Source organism: Choristoneura fumiferana, chromosome 5, assembly GCF_025370935.1.
Source record: "Choristoneura fumiferana chromosome 5, NRCan_CFum_1, whole genome shotgun sequence".
Classification (NCBI taxonomy): domain Eukaryota; kingdom Metazoa; phylum Arthropoda; class Insecta; order Lepidoptera; family Tortricidae; genus Choristoneura; species Choristoneura fumiferana.
In genome coordinates, this window is record NC_133476.1 from 13,581,705 (window position 1) to 13,599,454 (window position 17,750).

The 17,750-nt window shown below is 36.4% G+C and overlaps 3 protein-coding genes across 3 annotated transcripts; 1 reads left to right on the top strand and 2 right to left on the bottom strand.

Annotated features, from left to right (window-relative positions):
• Positions 1–288: 288 nt before the first annotated feature.
• Positions 289–10,265, bottom strand: LOC141427680 (grancalcin-like). Its single transcript, XM_074087277.1, has 5 exons — positions 10,108–10,265; positions 9,616–9,656; positions 2,035–2,266; positions 1,289–1,432; positions 289–413 (listed from the first exon to the last, which is right to left on the bottom strand). The coding sequence occupies exons 2-5, from the start codon at positions 9,625–9,627 to the stop codon at positions 289–291; spliced, it is 513 nt and encodes a 170-aa protein (XP_073943378.1). The 5' UTR covers positions 9,628–9,656; positions 10,108–10,265.
• LOC141428204 (uncharacterized) lies at positions 4,404–8,622 on the bottom strand. The gene is given in 2 exon segments (XM_074088036.1): positions 4,404–5,921; positions 5,924–8,622. Coding segments are annotated over 2 exon segments (2,673 nt in total). The 5' UTR covers positions 8,331–8,622; the 3' UTR covers positions 4,404–5,655.
• A 178-nt stretch (positions 10,266–10,443) lies between the features above and the next one.
• Positions 10,444–17,473, top strand: LOC141428207 (NECAP-like protein CG9132). Its single transcript, XM_074088039.1, has 5 exons — positions 10,444–10,662; positions 10,738–10,943; positions 11,015–11,196; positions 14,135–14,328; positions 15,888–17,473. The coding sequence occupies exons 1-5, from the start codon at positions 10,577–10,579 to the stop codon at positions 15,943–15,945; spliced, it is 726 nt and encodes a 241-aa protein (XP_073944140.1). The 5' UTR covers positions 10,444–10,576; the 3' UTR covers positions 15,946–17,473.
• The last annotated feature ends 277 nt before the right edge of the window (positions 17,474–17,750 follow it).

Here is a 17,750-nt window from a genome sequence, read left to right on the forward strand (position 1 = left end):
ATCTCAATATTGTAGTAGTCAATTGACATCCATAAATCAGCTTGATTGTTGTTATCCACGACATATATTAAAAACAATATTACGTATATCTCACTAATCCGGCACTATTAAAACCAGAGGGTGTCGGATTTTGGAATGTTCGAATTACTGATTATAGAGAAAAATCATAATGAATAAAATAAAATTTCATAGAGAAAATACTCTCACTTCAAAATACGTATGCACGTGCACGTGAGAAGTTTTGAGGTTAGACTGCTAGACGAGACGACGACCAGCGACCGGATAGGCTCAGAGGGGCGAGGGAGGCGTGGGCGGGGGTGCGGGAATATTGGATGTGCCGGATTGTGAGATTATACTGTACTTATTTTTTGTAGTGACGCCAGTCTGGTTTTCTTTTTTTAATAAGTGGACAACTGAAAAATTGAAAAATGGACAACTTTTTGAGAAACAGTCAGGTCCCTTCCTTTTTTTTTTAATTTTGGAAAAATGGCGTTATATTCGATAGTTTAAAAAAGTTACAGTTTTGTTACGTTTTTTCAGCAGTGCTACTACGAACTCAAAGTTCGTGTCGTGCGGTCCCTCTGACACTTATACTGTTTAATAGAGAGCGTGAGGGACTAACTATCGGAATCGATTGTGCTCTTGATTCTGAGTAGGAATAGCCATATCAATTTTTACCAAAATTGAAAAAAAAAGGACACGAAAATGCCCTAATCAAATCGTGTATGCACACATCACTTGTCAAAAAGTCGGCATTTCGTCACTACTTTGAAAAAATCTCGTATCTCAAATCAATACGTCAACAAAATTGACCTTTGAAATAATGTTCGTAAAGTTCAATTAGAAAGTATAAATTTTGAGATACGAGCTTTTTCAAAGTAGTGACGACTTTCAGCAGTGTCTTGTATTTATTCATGAAGGTAGAAAAGCCGTGGTGTGTTACTAGTGGCTTAGCCAGCCACGGGTAAGGCCTCTCACTCAAGACGATGTCGCATAACTCCGAATCTTGGCTTGCAGGATGCTGCGCCCGCGCCGGTTTCGGCCGCTTGCCTCTTCCAGTTTTGCGGAATTTACGTACGAAAATTCATTTCAAATTCACCGTAACATTTCCGGTGAAGAAAAACATCGTGAAGTTCCAATTCACACTAGACCCGCGTGGGAACTACAGCCCCTACAGTATCATATTTTGAGACATTAGTCTATGTCCAACTGTGAGTTGTATACTAAGATGATGAAGATACCGAATGCTTCGCATGATTCGTTTACTATTGATAAACTGATATCTTACCTTTAGTTAATTCTGACTCATCTATCTGCCCAGATTGATCTAGATCATAGGTCTTGAAGACTGTTAACCATTGGTTGACGTAAGTGTACAACTTATCAAATTCTTCTACATTTATGTGGCCGGAACGATCTTTATCGAACATCCCTGAAAAATAAATAAAACGAGGTACAGTCAACGTCATAAATAAGTGATCACTTTTGTACCCGGGCGACCTAGCTTTGCTCGGGCTAAAACGCGTTTTCCCAGAGATAAGACCAAGCTAGATCGATTTTTCATCCCCGAAAACCCTACATACTAAATTTCATTGAAATCGTTGGCGCCGTTTCCCAGATCCGGCCCCGAAACTATACATATATACAAGAATTGCTCGTTTCGTTTCGATTGCTCTAGCGGCCTGCAAAGAGATTTCATACAACTTTGCAGGCCGCTGCCGGCAATGCGACCGTCTTTTGTTTCATTCAACGCGCTGTGCGACACGGCGCACGCCCACACCCAGCACCACCGCCCGCAGCCGCCCGCCACCTGCCAGTAGCCAGCGCGACACGCGCGCACGCAACAGGGCGAACAGACTAGTGTCCGCCAGCTTGTTTTTTATTTTTTTATTTATTTTATTTCATGTCATGTTTGAGAAAAGCACTATACAAGCCTCGGCGGACCGTGGGGTTGTTGGCCTCGCATCCCTATCCGTCTATATCTGCTTGGCCGGCACCCCCTACTTCCCGGCCTCTACAGTAATGTACTATTACCAATCATCAAACTGCAAGCGGTATGCGAGAAAGTTTTTCCTTGTGCGTTCACCAGCGCTGACTTGAGTTCGTCAGCGGTGATGAACCTGATGGTCTTTGTCGACTGCGCGGAACCATTGTTGTACTTGAGGCGAGATGCCACCCCGGCCCCCATCGACGGGTAGGGGCCATGGCCCACCTCCAACTGGCCCGGTGGCGGTTGCCCGTAACCCGGTTGTTGGCCGTAATTAGGCTGGAAATAAAATAAACAAACCATATTACATAATAGCCAGACTATGTTTCAGGCGCTGTGCGTGTAGCTCAAGATTTTGAGCGGGGCGAGCGAGTGGTGACATATAAATATAATTGTGGTTCCTTTTTACAGTGCGGCGTGAGGTCTTCGAGATATAGGTAGGTATATATATTTATTAACTGTATATGAGTATCTGCGCAATTAGTACCTTGTCACTCTAACATCATTGAAGTAATTAACTAAATAAGAAGCTAAAGCGAGTAGTCGACGATAACTGGGATAAAAATCTATTCTTCAAATAGAGAGGCCGTATTGTTTGTTTACCGCACGGGTTCCTGTGATTCTATCTTACGATTATGATTCCGAAAGGGTTATACAATAAGGCCTGATTTACTTCTCAATTAATATTGGATGGCTTATATATAACGCCGCGGCAAGGCAAGAGGGGTGCGATAACGTCATGCGCCGTGGAAACCCAACTGTCTGTTTTGTGACTAGGACATATACTGAATTAGTACATAGCTACTTCAAAAAAAAAGTACCTCAATATTATCAAGACTGCAATAAATTGAATTTGGGGTTGCTGCAAAGCAACCACAAAATTTAATTTAAGAATTTTCATGTAGATAGAAGTTATTTATGGCTAGTTAAATTATCTAATTGTCACCAGGGCGCGAGCACTTCCATTGCAGCCAACTGCTCAAAGCAGTTTGGTTTTTACCTAGGTTTACCATAGATGTGTGTGTTGTATACCTTATGTCATGTACAAAGTTTCGTATTAATTCAGGATGTTAGGATGTTTTGAAGTAAGAAAAGAACCTAACATTGATTAATCGCAAAGAGATTAATCGGCTGCAATAGAAGTGCTCGCGTCCTGGTGACAATTTACAAAATGTATGAAATATTTTATAGTATAAAAACTGCGAAAGTATATAAAATGCTAATAAATCATTTAACTAGCCACAACTAACTTATCAATGGGGTTTCCAGGGAGCATGACGTGGTGCGACATAGTAAAAATGGAAAATACTTTTAAAGTCAAACCTATTTATTGTTTAAATTATAAAGTATAAATAGTTGCCCTATGCTAACATCTTATATACATTGTATAAACAATACAAAATCGCTAGTTGCAACTTCATCCAAAATCGCATCTATGCAATAATGAACAGCAATATAAAATTATTGACAGTAAAGGCCATTCAATCACATTCATTGTTCGCTATGAGTAGGTACATTTTACAATTATGGTGGTTTGCGTAGCCGGGGTATTATCTGCCGCATTCAGTTGCCCATTTAAAGTAATATAGTATACACATTGACAACCTTAATACAAAGGCAGCATATCATATTGCTTTATTATAGTTTATACTAAACTGCTATCTGTTCAACATGGACTCTATATTTTTTTTTATTCATTTCGTACCTATAGACAGGCACATGGATACAATTAGTTTCAACATTTACATAAAAATTCATGTTAAGCACTTACAGGTAAAAAATGCGGATAAAACTCGGTCAAAGGCCAAGACAGAGTGGTAATCTCGTCTCGACCTATGTATGTCCCAGGTAGGGCATAGGCCTTCTCTTAGAATGAGAGGCCTTGGGCTTATATTTCCCACGCGGGCCAGAAGCTGCAGACAGGTACTTCCCACACCATTGAATGCAGGTTTCCTCAGGATTTTTATTTCTCCTTAATGTTCATGGTAAATAAAAAAAACCTAATTTCGCACATGTACTCCCAATAACCCGGAGGTGCATGCGAGCCCGGGTTCGAACCCAATACCCACTGCTTGAGAAGCCATCCATGTCATAACACTCGGTTTCTACAACTGCAATTTAATTTCAAAGACAAGGGTATACCCAGTGGTAAAAAAATGTTTGAAAAACTTTAGTTTATTCAATAAGTAAAATAGTACCACCGTCTTGCTCGCTAATCCTGCCGTGAAGCAGCAGTGCTTGCACTGTCGTGTTTCAGCGTGGAGAGTAAGACAGCCCATCTTAGGCCTCTAGGTTGGCAACGCATCTGCAATACCCCTGGTGTTGCAGATGTTTATGGCCGGTGGTGATCTCTCCCCATCAGGAGACCCACTTGCTTGTTTGCCATCCGGTCGAATAAAAAAATAAAATAAGTGTGAAGAATTGAAGATTAGAATAGTACTCCAAAAAATAAAATAAAAACATTTAAAAAAATCTGGTATGGAAGATCAAGTTCAGGCACCATAATTTTAATACAATAAGATTTACTTTGTGCCCATCTGTATATCTTTTTACAATGCTCTAAGTAAGGCTGTCCAGCATATCTCACGACCTATTTGTGCGGCCCGCGACGCGTTTTTATCTAGAGATAATATGAAAATGATTTTATTAAAACATTTATTTTGTGGAATATTGTGGCCTTCCATTATGTATAGGAATTTGTAATGGGCTAGAATTATATTTGATGCGGACAGCGCTGCTCTATAGATATATTTTAACATAACATCAAATAACTTAAAAACTACTACTTATTTTTTTACAATCTTGGTTAACAACTAAACTAGATTATTACATAGTAAGTCATTATTTATTGTTACATTGTTATTTTTTTATCTATTAATCATAACCCCCACATTACAATAATTTCCAATTCAAATGTATATTTAAGCACTTTCTTACCTTCAATGGGTTTATTCATATGCTCCTAAAATGCCCTTTATAAATAGTATGATAATATTGAAATAATTGTTTTATCAGAAATATCATAATAATAAGTATTATCTCTTTATGTGTATTTTCATTACAATATGCATGGATACAATTTTATTCAATTTCCATTCATATATTGCTGGGATTCAAAAGCATGAGTGTTATATAGATACAGGATTCTGAAGATATTGTTTTCTCATCTACAATTTTGTGAGTCTGAAAATCTTACTATAGTACATAGTAGTAGTAGTGTATTTTAGTGTGGTATTCATTTTTATATGTATATAAAAATACAAAGTCCTAAGATTACAAAGCCAATCACATTAGGCAGTATACTTATAAATTATATCCTTACATCTTCTTTCAGTGTTTAAATTAGTAGCTGCAATGGAAAACACTATGGTAGGTAGTTTAACTTATTTTATACAATGAGTTAAATGTCACTGAATAATCACTTAATCTGGCTCTAAGTAATATTAAAAAAATAACAATGATCATGCTAAATGACAGATTCAGTCTTTTACATTAAAACCAATACTGGCAAGTTTGTTACATTTGTACTAAGCTTATCAAGTTTATAGCTGCCTGATAACTAATGCCCTTTCGCTAATTGCATATCTCAAAGTTATTTGTTAAACATTTAGGCAAAAAGGCATTCAGTAATACAATTTTTTAAGCAAAATTTTCAAACTCCTTATAACTTAATTGTTAATACTGTGACTAGAAAAACTATAAGTAGCTGGTGTTACAGAAGTATTAACACAAACTTGGATAGATGGTTTGAATGAAGAAGGAAGAAGTTTGTGTGCTTCTGGCACTGGAGAATAAGTCTGACATACAACAGGCTCAAAATGCACTTGATCATTCTTATCTGTAGGCACTCCATCAAAGCTCGTTTGTTTGGCCGAATCACCTGTTCCACTGTCTTTGCATGATGAATGTTCAGATATATTGTCTGGAAACAGATGGGCGATTCACTACTATCACTATGTACCACTTGTGTCATTTTTAAACTTTCGGCGGGAAAAGAAGGCACTGCAGTTGTCATGCGCCTCCTAGTATGATAAATTATAACTACCCATATTATAGAAGTTCCCACTGCACAACACACCACAGTTATAATTATAATACCGGTCATATCTTCCTCATTTACCATAATAGCCACAGGTGGCAAGATCCTCAACTCGGTCATGTCCTTTTTTGTTCCTAACTCATTTGTAATCTCACACTCATATCGCCCTGCATCCGCAGGTTCTGCAGAAATTATAATTAAAAGTTGGTCATCTGCTGCATAATAATGCCGGTTGGTGTGTACAACTGGCACACCATCTTTCAGCCACTTAAGGGCTGGTTTCGGAGATCCAGATATCATACATTGCAATACTACAGAGTCACCACTTGTTACTTCTTTATTTTCCATTACTCTTATAAATGAAGGTTCTTCAAGTACTGTCAGGGTGGCATTAGAAATAATAGTGCCAGCAGGATTTTTTGCTGCACAGCTGTATATTCCCATGTCCGTTGTCTTTGCATTGACAATGAAGAACACATGATCTGTTGGCATGACATTCATTCTCCTTTCTCTAGCTGCTGGGAAATCATTGCCACCATCTTTTTTCCAAGATATTTCAGGAGTAGGTTCCCCTGTAGCAGCACAATTCAGTGTTACAGTTTCTCCAGTTTTCACTGTGATGTTCAATGGAGCCTTTGTGAAACGGGGAAATGTAACAATATTTACTTTTGCTTTTGAAGAGTATGTTGTTCCAAAGTTGTTGCTTACAACACACTGATATTTGCCAGAATCTGCATGGGTCAAATTCGGTATTACAAGAATTGATGTAGCTCGGGGTTGGCCAGACTCTGTCACATTTTCATATACAAGGGGATTACTAATGTTTCCATTGTTTTTTCTCCAAAGGAATGTCATGTTACTGAAAGGATTAGAAGTTGCTGAACAAATCAAATTTGCAGATCGCCCTTTAATAGCCAGGTGAGTTTTAGGATGCTGGATTACTTTTGGTTTTGGTGAATCTCCGCAATTGTCTTCTTTCAATTTGGAAATTGCAACATCTCTTACTTCTTCTGGGTAGGCACAAGTAGCTGTTATATATTTTTGCTCAGCCTTTTCTCTTATCCACTTTATTATCCAAAGTAAGTTACAATCACACAACAGAGAGGTAGAGTTTAAATGCAGTTTCCTTAATTTGGGCATTGAGTCGAAAGCATGCTGTTGAATAGATGTAATGTTATTATTGGCTAGGTCTAACTCCACAAGTTTAGACAACCCTTCAAATGCTTTTGAGTTAATAGATTTTATATGATTAGCAGCCAGACTGAATTTCATCAAATTTTGTAGCTTTGAAAATGGTCCAGACATGTCTTCCACAGTCCAAGAGATTTTGTTATTGTTTAAAAGCAATGTGTCTAGATGGAACATGCGGCTGAATGCATCATGGTATATCATGGATATATTGTTATTGCTCAAGTTGAGTGTCTGCAGGTTTACTAAATGCTGGAAGGTGGTTCCTTGCACTTCAACTAAATAGTTGTGTGACAAATCCAAATCCTCTAAGATAGTGCATAGCTCCCAACTGCCCAAGTCAATTTCGGACACTAAGTTATTTGACATTGACAATGTTACCAATGACTCCAATCCATACATCCATCCTTTGGAAATTCTTCTTATTTTATTATGATCTAATTGCAATGAATGAACTGATTTAAATCCAAAAAAGGCACCATCCATTATATTGCCAATATTGTTGAATCTCATTCTTAGAGTTGTTAAGTTGGACAGTCCTTGAAAAAGCAGTCCATTTATAATATGAAGCTTGTTATGGTTAATTTCAAGAGTTCTCAAGCTGGACTGATACATGAACAAATGGTTTGGCAATGATGTAATGTCATTCCTGTTCAACTTCAATACTTCTAAATTGGTCAAATTGTTCAAGGCACCATTTGCAATAAACTTGATGTGATTGCTATTTAGATTCAATATTCTGATCAAACTGTTTACGGGAAAATGGCCCGTGTCAATGGAGCCAATGTTGTTTCTGTTCAGACTCACTTCTTGCAGGTGATTGTGTTGTAAAAGATTAGGAATGACGTGCAGTGAATTTTTGTCCAACTTCAAAACTTTCAGACTCGAAAACTTATCAAACCCTTCTGTTACATTTCCATTCAATTTGTTGTAGCTGAGATCTAATTGTTCCACCCATTCAGGAATTTTTGGCACAGACATTAAATTCTTATTTGAACAATCAACATATTGCTCTAAGCAATCACATTTTAGCGGACATTCATTGTTTTCAGCGAGAACAAAACATCGTGCCCATAAGAATAGAGTTATCAACAACAACAAAGTGGATTCTCCCATTTTTATGCATTTGGGTAGCTGCCCAATTCATTGGTCACTTAAAGTATCGTTTCATCTTTGTTCTTACATAATTCCGAATATTAAACACTCGTAAAGTTTTATTATCCTTCACATCACTGTTACCACTTCATAGGAATTGTACATTTTATCGTAACAAACAAGGACTGTAATAAACAAATCGACATATTATCTACACGGCAAGGCACAGCCGCCATTTTATTTTATCGGAATTTTTGTTTGCGTTGGGTTTGGCACTGGCAGAAGAGGCGGAAGGCGGAGCAGCGAGAACAAGATCGCATTAGTCAGTGTTGCCATGGTAAAATAAATGTCAATGTTTTAATAAAAATTGGGTTTAGCCAAGGTTTAGCAGTACAAGAAGTTTAGTAATCAACTCGGAACTAATTATTTTCAAGAGTAAATAGTATAGTAGTATTGAGAGTAAATTATATTAAAATTTTTCTTAAGAAAACACTACTACATAAAAAATAAAAAAAAGAGAAAGTAACTTATTTTAGGGTAGGTACATTAATCCAGTGGCGTAGCGTGGGTATCAGCCGCCCGGGGCGGAAAAAAAAATGCCGCCCTCTTATTTAGGACTCATTCTAATCGGTCCGAATCGTAGGTGCGACATTTTTTTTTGTTATGGAATTATCATCATCATCCCAATGCTGGGCACAGGCCTCCTCTCAGAATGACACTCTTGGGCCGTAGTTCACACGCGGGCCCAGTGCGGATTGGGAACTTCAGACATACCATTAAATTTTTATGGTATTGCACCTAAATGTGCCGCCCGGGGCGATTAGGTTATTAATGTCTCTGGTAATTGTTTAAGTAGTTCAAAACATTCTATTTTTAGATACTATACAGACAATACATATTCAAATAAATAAATTTAACTTTTCAGTCAGTAACTGATTTTGAGAAATTTTTGGATGATTTAAATACTTTGTTAGACCAAGTTGTGAAAATGTTATGGTGTTTTATGTATGTATTTGTAATCTACCTACACAGCCCTCATATTTGTTACCTTACAATCTATTTGTTTAAAAGAATAAAAAATCTTTGCACTGCCATATTTATGAAGCGTCTTTAGCTGCCACAATGTGCAGGCTTATTATTTCACATAATATATTAATGTTCAGGTGGTCATACTGAATGCTGACTAGATGACATCATATCATTTTCTTTTTTTGTATAATTTGAATTTTACAGCGCCTTGGTCTAAAAACTGTAATGCTGTATTGACAAATAAATAATGTAATTTTTCCGATTGATATTTACTTACATTGTATGCCATTATTCACTTTTGATAACTTCTGGCTTGACCTGGAATTGGAAACAAATTATTTAATAAATTATTAAACTTGCTGTTTTTACCAAATAAGTACAATAATAACACAACTTCCTAGTGGTAACTTTTTCTAAAAAGGTTCCTGCAATTTAGTGTATTTTACTTAAATTTAAGTTTTAGATGGTTTTTACAGAATAAAGTGCATTGTAAATCTTTTTTTTTTTGTAATTTTGGTGAAATTTCGTAATATTTGGTACATATTCGTTTGCGTAGTTGCAAATGCTCCACTCATAATTATATTATTTAATTATGAAAGTGGAGATTGAGATAAAGTATAATTATATATGAGATGAAATACTATATACACTGCTATAACTTGTGTTAAGTAAAGTTAAACACACTTTTAACAACTTTACGATTTTGTCAATGCTCAAATTTGAACAGCACAATCTCATCACTCACTAATTGGACTTTTCGAGCACACACCTTATTGCTGTTGCTGTTAGAGAATCGTACTTTAGAGGAAACTTAATTGAAGTAATTGAATAATTTGGCAAGAAACACTCCGAACAAATATTTATGCAGGCTTTCTCGCAGTCGCAGTGCCAGCCAGCTGTTTTTTTTTTTAATGAAAATGACAGAAACAAATTGAATGAATGAAACGCTGTAAAGATTTTTCACACTTTCTGGTTACGGAGGCGGTTTCGGGGTGGTTTAACTCTAAAATGTTGCCACACGTGTAACTAATGAATCATTGCTATTGGCTGAATGAAACACACGATACCTTTGCTTATAGGAGAAAATAAAAAACTGTTAAAAAAAATACTTCCTACGTCAGGCTACGTCATATCAGTATTCAGTACTTACATGTCCATATATCCAAAATAATAGTATCGAATGAAACAAAACTGTTTATTATATGGGTGGTTGAATTATTGCGTGATTTTGTTTAAAAATGGATACTTACGAGAGTGTATTGCTTGTAAAAAATGAAGTATTTGTATTCAAAATACCCCCAAAAACTACAAACAGGGGATATAGGTAAGTCATTAAAATTAAGAATTCGATCGTTTTTGAATATTTTGTGGTGCGAGAGTAAAAGTGGGTGGTTTTTAGGGCAGCAGATTGGAACCTGCAAGAGCCACAATGGACCGGACGTATGAGGCTTGTTTCGAAGGGGGAGGAATTGGTAATGAAGCTAGAAGATAAAACATCTGGTCAGCTCTTTGCCAAATGCCCTATCGATAAATATCCGGGGGTAGCACTCGAATCTGTGACGGACAGTTCACGATACTTTGTTTTGAAGATTCAGGATGATAATGGTATGTATCAACTAGAGCAGATATTTTATTTAGTAATCAATGTTTTTATTAATATGTTACGATATTTGCAGGGCGAAGCGCTTACATTGGTCTGGGTTTCGGCGACAGATCGGATTCATTTGACCTTAATGTGGCCCTGCAAGACCATTTTAAATGGTTGCGAAAAGAGCAAGAAGGCCCTACCGGCCCGCAACAGCAGCTTGACCTTGGGTTCAAGGATGGAGAAACAATTAAGATCAACATGAAAATTACTGTAAGCAAATGCTCTCTTGCCAAAAACTAAATTAGTATTAGTATTTTAGTTAATTTACAAGCCAACAAAATACTAATTTTAAAAATGCCATCTTTACTAACATTATAAATGTGAAAGTAACTGTCTGTCTGTTACCTTTTCATGCTTAAACTGCTGAACCATTTGAGTTGTTTGATATGATAGTTTTTATTATTGTGAGCTTATAATTATATCAACAAAGCTAACTGTATAATGATAAGATGGTAACATTTCCTCTTAATCTTTGGGGTTATATTTATCATTCAGTGATTCACTGTTGTAGTATACTCCCCGTTGGTTGCTGCCCTGCTGAATACAGGACTCTCATTAATTTGAAACTCGAGGGGCTATTAAAATATTACGAATTATCAAGGTTTACGAATTATCAAATGGTTTAAACCATATGAAGAGATGTTTTGGGGAACTTGTGACAACTTTAAATTATAGAGACAGTGGCGATCCTTACATAGAAGCCCAAAAGCCGGGCTTGCCTTATAAAGCGAACAACGTCCAAACGAGAAAAAAGTTCTAATAAAATCACTTTAATAATTTAGCGCGCTTTATTTTACGTAAAATAATAAGAATTGCATAAGTAAAGTGGCGCTGATTGCGACCGGCGGCGGCGCGGCGAGTCTACGCGGCGATAGTGGCGTACATTGTAAATAGATGACATCTCGCTCGCTCTCGTGGGCTTTTACGGGGCTTCCAAACACTCTCTTCATACTTAGGAAAACGTTAGTGTATAGTATAGCTGCATTATGTAGCACTTTCTTTGCAATTTTGAATCTGGCTTACGGCGTGAAGTTTGTTGCGTTTGGTTTGGAACGCGATTACGCGAGTGCGCGGGCGAGATGAATAACTTCTAACTAACTTCATGATTGTTTATTTCGAACCGTGGGCCGTAGCCCGTAGCGTAGCGTTGTGATTTGATGCAATCATTTCAAAAAATAAATAAGTGCTTAGGTATTCTGGTTTTAGTGCGGTGTAAAGTACAGTGCCTGTGGGAGAGAATGAGTTCGGAAACGGACCAAATTGTCCCTTGTGTGGACTCCAAGTGTATGTCTGTAAAATTCTATCTAGTAATAGCATGCCTTCAGTGCGCTTTGGTAAGCTCGTCCAAACTGAAGATTGAAGTTTACGGCAACAAGATGGATGTAGGTACATTAAATTATAAAAAATACTAAAACATATATCTCGTCTTGCCAGTCTGATACCCTAGGCACGCCACTGTATAGAGAGGTTCAAATTATCGCAGGTTTGAATTAACGAGAGTCAACTATAACAGCAAAATTAAAAATTCATAATATTTACTAATTCTGTTTTGTGCATAAACACTTTTATCACTGGTTACTGCTTATACTGACAAAATGAGAATGAAGTAATTTATTGAATCAGGCGTTACTTTGCGGAGGTCCATATCAATGAACTCTTCTCCCAATAGGGGCCATAACAGTAAACTACTTATCAATTAAAATTTTATATATAAACTTATTGTACTGTATGGATACATAAAGCTTTAATAATAATAATAATAAACCTAAACCTAAGAATGAAAGAAAAATAAAGAACATAATAATAATATCAATGAACTAAAAGAATTGCCATTTATGATAGCTAAGCTTATGCAAGATATGCGTGTTCATGCAGTTATACTCGACCTCCACACTGTAAGAACACACACAAATCACACAAACCCATCTATTACCACCACCACACTACACTGACGCGTTTCGAACTCAACCAGAGCTCATCTTCAGTGCATCACAACTGTACACCATGTTACCAGATGTTAGATGTGACAGTGACAGCAGCAGAGACTAACAAACAAGAAAAAGTTGATTGACCCGCTTGTCATGTATCATCCGCTCAATCATTAGTTCATGACTGAATTTTGAGGATATGGAATGGAAATAATTATTGGAATGAATTGCTATTTGCTCAAGGACTGTTTATCAAAACATGATATTATTCTCTATGAGTGTATTAATATTGGCTTTGGTAACAGACAATGGGTGACACTCTTTCCCGGCCCGGATAACACCAACATGGAAATACCGGCCCTGTTTTTTGTGTACATGCCCATAGAGACTGACAGGAGCTTCTACAGGTGTGTACTTACATGAATAACAGGGTCGGTATTTCCATGTCGGTATTATGTGGGCCGAGAAAGTGTCACCCACAGACAATTACACTGTTTCTCAATATTTTATACATCCTATTTGTTTGGTGGACGATAAGATGTGTGTTCAATTGCCAGCAAACATCTCAATTTGTTTCTCTTTGTCGTTCACCAGAATGTAATAAAAGTTAAAGAATTGTATCGAAAATAAGGTGCGTACATGAAAAACTGGGTCGGTATTTCCATGTCGGTATTATGTGGGCCGAGAAAGTGTCACCCACAGACAATTACACTGTTTCTCAATATTTTCTACATCCTATTTGTTTGGTGGACGATAAGATGTGTGTTCAATTGCCAGCAAACATCTCAATTTGTTTCTTTTTGTCGTTCACCAGAATGTAATAAAAGTTAAAGAATTGTATCGAAAATACAAACTGAGACATGGATGCACAGAAAACCAGAAAAAAAGTAAAAAAAAAAACTAAAGAAAAGTAACTAATTTGGAGTTGAAATAAAAAATACAAAAAGACTCCAAAAACTATTCATAAAGAATTGTAAACTAATAAAAAAAAATACCATGGGCCGATTGATATCAATTGACCTAGTCCCAAACTAAGCAAAGCTTATACTATGGGCACTAGGCAAAAAATATCTGCTGTGACTAGGTATCGAACAAGGGACCTCAAGTTTCACAGTCAGGTTCTCTAACCACTTTGCTATCGGTTGTCACACGTTACTAAACTAAACTAAATAAACATAAAATAGCATAAGTCATAACATGAAATATTAATTGCTTTGCAGAAAAAAGACGGTTCCGATACGAAGCCTCGCCGAGGCGTTGGAGCGGGAATGGTGGGGGGGCTGTTGCCGCCGCCGCCGGGCGGGTCTCGGCTGCCACCGCCGCCGTCGCCGCAGCACGCGCCCGCGCCGGCGGTGCCCGGGGCTCCCGCTGCTGCCCCTACGAACTCAGAATGGGGCGATTTCAACTCTGCTAGGTAAAAGTGTTAATCAAGATTGTAAACTATCTGTGTGCCAAGTTCCATCAAAATCTGCTGAGCTGTATTTGAATAATGAAGTAATAAACATCCAGGGTTACTTTTTTTTTGTTATTTACTTAATTTATAGAATATAGCTTTCGCCCGCGCCTTCGCCCGCGTGGAATTCGGTTATCACGCGCTGTCTCCTCGGAAACTGTTAATTTTTCCAGGCTAAAAAGTAGGCTATGTCACTTTCTGGCCCATAAACTATCTCCATGCCAAAAATCACGTCAATCCGTCGCTCCATTTCGACGTGAAAGGCGGACAAAAATACAAACACACACACTGTCGCATTTGTAGTATTAGTATGGATAATGTGCTTTATAAGAGACTAGCGACCCGCCCCGGCTTCGCACGGGCAAAATAAAAAGAAATGGCCAAGTGCCAGTCGGACTCCCGCACGAAGGCTTTCATACATGTACAACATTAGCAAAAATCGACAAAAAAACACGTTTGCCGTACGGGAGCGCCCCCCCTTAAATATTTATTCTATTTTAATTTAATTATTTAATTTTAAAGTGAATGAAAACAAATTAATATTCTGTGAATATTTCAAGCAACTACCTGTTGTCGTAATTTCGTATTTGTTGTTATAGCGGCAACAGATATACATCATCCGTGAAATTTTAGCTGTCTAGCATCACGGTTCATGAGATACAGCCTAGTGACACACAGACGGTCTCTAGAAAGTTCTGTAATCGAGGGCACTTCACACACATTTTTCAGCTCCATTTCACAAAAACAACATCAGACCCGCGCGAAGCCGGGGCGCGTCAACGTAGAGTAAATGCATTTTTTGGTTAGATTGATATTTTTAAATTCGTAATATCTTTAAAATGGAACGTCCGATTTGAGTAATTCAAAAAATAATCTACAGGTATTGAAACCGTCTTGAATATGAAACTATTTATTTGGATAAGGATTAGTACAGAGGTATGGATAACATGGTCTGATTTTAGTCGGCATTTCAGTCAACTTTTAAAATGTAAAAAAGTAGTTGTTGACATAACTACAAAAGTTGGACATAAGGTATCGCGAAGTTTTTTGTAGATATTGATATATTCTTTTATATTGTACAACAATTTTTGTTCTATTATCTATAGTTTCTACAGCGCTTGCGATGAAAGATGTTTTATGGCAACTTTTTTTACACTTTGAGGCACATTATTGAAGTTTTAGTACGGAACCCTAATTTTTTATGATAATAAATATAGCGTATGGCACTTTGAAATAATTTAGCATTCTAATAGTGAAAGAATTTTAAAAATCGGTCCAGTCGTTTTTGAGTTATTTCGTAACAAACATCCAAAAATCCAAATCTTTCCTCTTTATAATATTAGTATAGATATAGATAGTGTAGATTTATGTTTATAGAAGCGTATTGTAGGTATCAATAGGATAGTAGGATATGATTGCTGTACCCTATGTTGCGTTTGTACATATGATGTTATTTACCAAAGTTCAACTTTTTAAATATGAGCGGCACCCGGTTGTCTTATGATTGTTTTTTTTTTCAGTGCTCCAAGCCAACCAGCAACGACGCCAGCCAACCAACAAAACTGGGTCCAGTTCTGAAATTGTACATAAAAGTATTTTATTGTGATTTGATGTCTGTAAGTGTAGCGTGATCGTGTGTTCTGCACAATACTTATTGATATACTTAATAACGTAGTTATCATATCAATTTGCTTCATAAGCCTCTAATCATGTTTGTTCGCTGCATCTAAGATGGTGGTTATGTTTAATGAATGATAGCTGATAAGATAACAGATCACAATAATATATTGCAATAATGTTAAATTTACTTACACTTATTTCTCTGTATATGCTGTACACTACCACAGGTAAAGGATGTATGTTAAGTCGTCTCATTAGACTTTTTAGCCTAATTTAAGTAATTTTGTTAATTTCATTTTTTTACTGTAACACATCCATTATTTGAGTTATATCACTTATATCTGTCAAGGCAAAAAGGCATACATGTTTTAACAAGTGTATTTTTAAAATATATAGACCAAAATAGCACTTACACTGTAAGTTTCACCTTTTGTAGAAGAAGGACATAAGTTTTTATTATGACTTAAGTCTCTCTTCCAGGTACGGTGCGATTTTTTTGTGGTATTTTTTGTCTCTGGGTTATAGAAACCATTTACGAGAAAGTAACTACAATATTTCGATGTTTTAAAAAAAATTGCTCATATATATATAGTATATGACAGTTATGGCCTCCAAAAATTGCATAGTATCTTGCCTAATCCTAAACTATATTTTGACAATATTTGACATTCGGTAGAACCCTGTTGCAGTCAGCATTTGCCACACTTATCAAAAGAAATTTTGATAAAGGCAACTAAGGCTCCCTGCGACAGGGTTCTACCAAGTGACACGTACGAACTTGTCAAGGTATAGTAGTTTTTAATTCGCATACAAGGATAAAAAATGTTTTCATAGACTATGTATGATTTACTCCTTCATAATAATTTGTTGTTGCTTAAGAAGCAGGCAGTGCGCGCCTTTGTGATAAAGGTTATTCATTCCATGTATTTATTGTAAATGTTTATAAAACTCATTGTTATGTTTAGTAGCAGTTTTTTGTCGGTTCACTTAGCAATACTTAAAAATTTAGTAATTTAGATAAGAATCAAGTTTGCTAGTAATAAAAGTGATAAAATTTCGCGTTTGTTGTCAACACCACGAACCGATAACGACATTATAAATAATTTATTCTAGGCGTATAATGTCGACTTAATAAATATCCTATAGATTTAGGTAGATACGTTTAAAGATTGAATATTTTTATCTTTGAAATAGTTTTAGTAGACTATTTTGGCTCTACATATTGTTATCGTATGTTGTTAAAATTGCATGCTGTAGGTGATTTGATTGTAAATAGGTACTGAATATATACTTAACGAAATTAACTGCGAAGTACCTACATTAAACAAACTATACTATACAATGTATTACCTATATATACTATACGTACCTAATTAAACGCATACAAATTAGATTGGCAATGCAATATTCACAGTATTTTGGCTATATGTATGGTGATAGATCTGTATTCAGAGATGTACAAATATAATGAACGAAAATTACCAAACTTGGTTTCGTATTATACCCATCTACATTTTCCAAATCACCATTGATGTCTTAAAATAATTATCGTAAGGTCGGGTTACTTTACTCATTGGAGGGTTACTTTAAAAACGTAAAATAAAATAAGTATATAAAATTCTCGTGTCACAGTGTTTGTAACCAAACTCCTCCGAAACGGCTTGACCGATTTTTGTTTTTTTTTGGTATATTCGGTAAGTCTGAGAATAGGACGTAAACTATTTTTCATACTTCTAAGCGGACGGAGTCGCAGGCAACAGCTA